The sequence below is a fragment of the Lygodium microphyllum genome, chromosome 16 (assembly GCF_053477565.2).
Source record: "Lygodium microphyllum isolate KBCC chromosome 16, Lygodium_microphyllum_v1.1.10, whole genome shotgun sequence".
Lineage (NCBI taxonomy): Eukaryota > Viridiplantae > Streptophyta > Polypodiopsida > Schizaeales > Lygodiaceae > Lygodium > Lygodium microphyllum.
In genome coordinates this window covers 61953484-61957825 of record NC_141150.1, presented here as the reverse complement: position 1 = coordinate 61957825, position 4342 = coordinate 61953484, and the positions used below count along the sequence as shown (strand labels likewise).

General features: G+C 40.9%; 1 protein-coding gene across 1 annotated transcript; it reads left to right on the top strand.

Moving 5' to 3' along the window:
• The first annotated feature begins 2241 nt into the window (after positions 1-2241).
• On the top strand, positions 2242-2853 carry LOC148022903 (dirigent protein 2-like). Its single transcript, XM_087695273.1, has one exon. The coding sequence runs from the start codon at positions 2242-2244 to the stop codon at positions 2851-2853; it is 612 nt and encodes a 203-aa protein (XP_087551399.1).
• Positions 2854-4342: the final 1489 nt, after the last annotated feature.

The window sequence follows — 4342 nt, the reverse complement described above, 5'->3', positions numbered from 1 at the left end:
TATCAATATAAGGCTAAAGATACAACACAATAACATAACTTTACAAAAAATGATGTTAGTTAAAAAGCATATATTAAAATACTAGTAAAAGTAAATTATCAACGAATTTGACGAGCGATGCAAATATGACCAATCTTACGACTCCATGTGAAGCTTTTGGCGTAGCTCAATGTATACTAGAAGGTCTATGCATAGGTCTCCATAAAAAGAGGAGTCCACTTTATTCTCGAAAAAATCTTATACTCCTGTCTCTTCGTCTACATTGCTCATGTTAGTCTCCTTTGCATGCTCCAAGCCCTCCTCGTTCTCCACCCCCCATAACATTGACTGCTCTACCTACATACTCTCCTTGTCCACGTTAGGGATATTACTTTCATCATATAGCCAAGCACTTTGAGATATTGATAGTACAACATACATTTCTTTCTTTCTCAATAAATTTTTTTGAAGGTCTTAGATTGCACTATCCTAAGGTTTGAATTCGAAAGTAGGAAGTCAACATAGAGTAGAAAGCTATGCATCTATTTTGATTGTATTCATTTCTTAACTATAATTCAAACATTTCTTTAAATGTGAAGAAAATGATATCAGTGTGGGAAACAAAAATATCTGGACAACATCAAATGGAGTGCATTAGGCACTCTACCCAAAAGAATTGGTCAATTTCATAAACAACATGAATTTGACCTTATGCCCATAGCTAGGTAGAATTGGCAAGACCTCTCTCATAGCTTGATCAAGGACAAAGATCTAACCCAATCATGATTTCTTTATTTAGAGCAACTCTCTTCCTATTTTTCCTAATCGTTCTAAATGGCTTGAATAACACCTCAAAGTTCAAAGTATACTCTTACTAGGGTAATGGGGCCAATTTAGTGCCATCTAGCAAAACCCTCGTCAACAATCACACAAGTAGAAAATTTTCTATCAGATTGTACAGCATTGAGATCATATGGATGAGGAAACCCTTGATAAAAAGTTGTAACACTTGATTCTTCACATAGAACTTGCACGATGCTTGCAAATAATTCCTCTATTGTGTTTTTCACATGTTGTTTTGTGTTTTTCACCTGTTGCGCGAGGCAAGTAATTCAAAGTTTGTCAAAAAAGAGGAGACAAGTAATTTTTGCCTGTTGTTTTATTTTTTTCACCCCCTTAACCAGGCTGTAATCCCTAGTTTTGCTATTGATCCATACATACATAGAACCCCGTTTCACTCTAGATAAACCTTAACAATTCATTGAAGTGCTGCCTTTCCTTTCAGATAACCCTACTACGATGACTAGTCTTTCCCCACAATAGTTTATTTAGACAAGCCATTGTGATTTCGTCAGCGGGTTTGTCAATATTATTGTATAAATATTATTGTACACGACTACATGCATCGTAGAGCCTTGCAGCCGGCCTTTTCCGATCGATTACCATGCATAAGATGCTCGGTCGGGTTCCCGAAAGGCAACATATAGTTAGCGAACAACTTGCAAAAGAAAAGGGCTAAATGACCTCTTCACAGTCAAATCCGATTGAACAAAACCTTCTGCTCGACAATGACATCGTAGAAAAACTTGTGTTAGTTTAAGCAATACAGTTATAATATTGTGATGCGATAACGTAAGTGCACAGACTGACGATAATTAATCGCTACATCGATGATGACCAGGTCCCATCCTGAGTTGAAGATGGCACTGCAAAGTCGGAACGAGTGATAATTCGCTACGTGGCAAATACAGAGATCGCCACCAGATACAATGCTCATTGCTCAATATCAGTCTGCAGCGCAGGTAAGGTTTGTAAATGACTCGGGCTCCGCTTACACCATCAGATCATCAGCACTCCCATAAGAAGTCTACCGCGTGGCCACTTTATTATACACAGAAATGCGTGCTTATCGCTCACAGTGAGATTAAAACTTAGATTAGTTAAGCACTGGTCGTCGATGCAAATTACAGAAGAATAAGTCGCGGCGAGGGAGGGAGCTTATCGATTAAAGACGATTTCCGCATAGGATCCTGCGTATAAATATGTAGGCGCTCCTGGCCACTACCAAGAACTGATATCGATCGAAGGTGCAGCGATTGCTCTCTCTCTAGGTGTCTCGGGTTCTGATTCTCTCTCTCTCTCTCTCTCTCTCTCTCTCTTCGTGATCCTCGCTCTCTTTCTCTCTCTCTCTCTCTCTTTTCGTGATCCTCTCTCTCTGTCTGTCTGGATCTCTATCAGCTCGATCTCGATCGCTGTTCTTACATGGCCGCGGCAGCTGGCCGTCTCAAAGGCGGCACTGATCCGTCGGCGGTCGTTGGGCGGCTGAAATCACAGCGGAATACGACCTCATTCGTCATTGTAACTCTATTACTGTCGATGGCTGTCGACAGTAGCGTGGCGCGGTCGTCCAAGGATCTGTGTAGTAGTTATAGGTTGAAACCCAGGTTCCCTCCTAGCCTGGAGTTCTATGTCCACGCCCTGACCAGCTCGGCTACCTACACGACGAGCCCCTCCAACCCTTCCCTCACGGGCACCTTCGGCCAGACGGCTATCTTCGACTACAACATCACCTCCGGACTGGACGCGGCGTCTTCCCGGCAGCTGGGTTCCATCCAGGGCTTTGAAGCATACAACGGCCTCGACCCGGCCTTCGCCACCATCTTGGTCCTTAATACCATCACCTACGACGACGGCACTTACAACGGCACCTTCTGCCTCCATGGCCAGGCCAACATCAACCTCAGCTCCTACGACATCCCCATCGTCGGCGGCACCGGCTCCTTCGTTGGTGCCTCCGGCTACTCGCACGTGACTAACCTGCGCACCCCCGGCGACGACCACGTCTTCCAGCACGTCCTCCACTTCTTCGTTTAGCCTGTTCTCTCTTGAACTCGCAACCTCAAATTGATAATCTGATACCATCCAGTAGATGCTGTATTTCACAGAAACCATTTATCAATAAGAAATTAAAGCTCTTCTAACTTCTTCTGCATGAAACTGCATAAGAGCAGTACGCTGAGTACTGGTTTTCTGTTAGCCATCAGGCAATACGCTTGTCTCTCTCTCTATCTGTCAGCGATCGGGCAATACGTCATATACACGATGCCTCACCAATGGGCTCGTGGCATAGTGGTTTGGGAGTGGGCGTGCATCTATTCGCTTCTCAATACATATCGACGCCTCTCTCTATATAAAAAATTGAATATTCTATGTGAATCAATACATATCGACGCCTCTCTCTCTATATAAAAAATTGAATATTCCATGTGAATTTATCAGTCTCCCAATAATAATAGTGTCTACTATTTGAAAAGTCCTACATGCCAAGGCTTATTGTGCTAAAATAATTATGTTAGTGGTCTTTGATGAAGAGTTGCATTGTTAGACAAGATTAAACATACATGCAACTCTAAGTTATGAACATTAGTTCTAATAGCTACAGCAATCATCTTAATAGAACCATATAACTATAAGCACTAACTATGAATGAAAATTAAGAGAAATCAAAAGCTAAATATAAATAATTTTGACTATGAAGGACAAAGTTTCATGTAGTCCTATTGGCAACCCACACATTATTAAGAGAAATGGTATGTTAAGCAGAGAAATGGAAAGTTAAACATAGATAATTCTGACTGTGAAGGGCAAAGTCTCATTCACTCTATGTTGACCACTTACACATGATTGTTTGCTTTACATGTTTTATGCATCCCGACATTAGAATTTACAATGCACATTTATGGGTCCCCCACAAACAAGGGTCTGCTTGTAAAAGATCAAATGTTCTGACATAGGATTTAGCATATAACTACTCTATTAAATAGAGCTATAAATAGATCTCAAGATATGAAAAAAATGAAAGACATGATGATAACAAGCTTTCAATTGGTGTATGATTGTATTGCCCCCCTAAGCTTGGACAGAAGAGTAGAGCAATATCTAACATCTAAGGGGTTGAACTAATTTGTGTGGGAAAATAGAGACCGAGAGAATACTTGAGGGAAAGTTAAATGATTGATAAGTGAGTGAAGACTGATTGACGTTGTATTCACATGTATGTTTTATATACAAATGCCCTATTAGGATGTCAATGTGATAGATGGGAAAACTATCCACTTGGTATCTAGGACAAAAAGGTGGAAAAGAGGATAAGAATATCCAGAAATGAGGAGGTGGAAGAGGAAAGTAAGATGCATAAAAGAGATTGACATTTCAAGCTCATACATGACAACATTAAATGCTTTCCAACATCCCCTCTGAAGGCTGAGATGGGTCAACAAATAAAAACTACAATTGAATGAGGTTGGTAAGACTAGATCTCCCCTCTAACAAAGAACTAGGTGCAACTATCTCAATAATATTA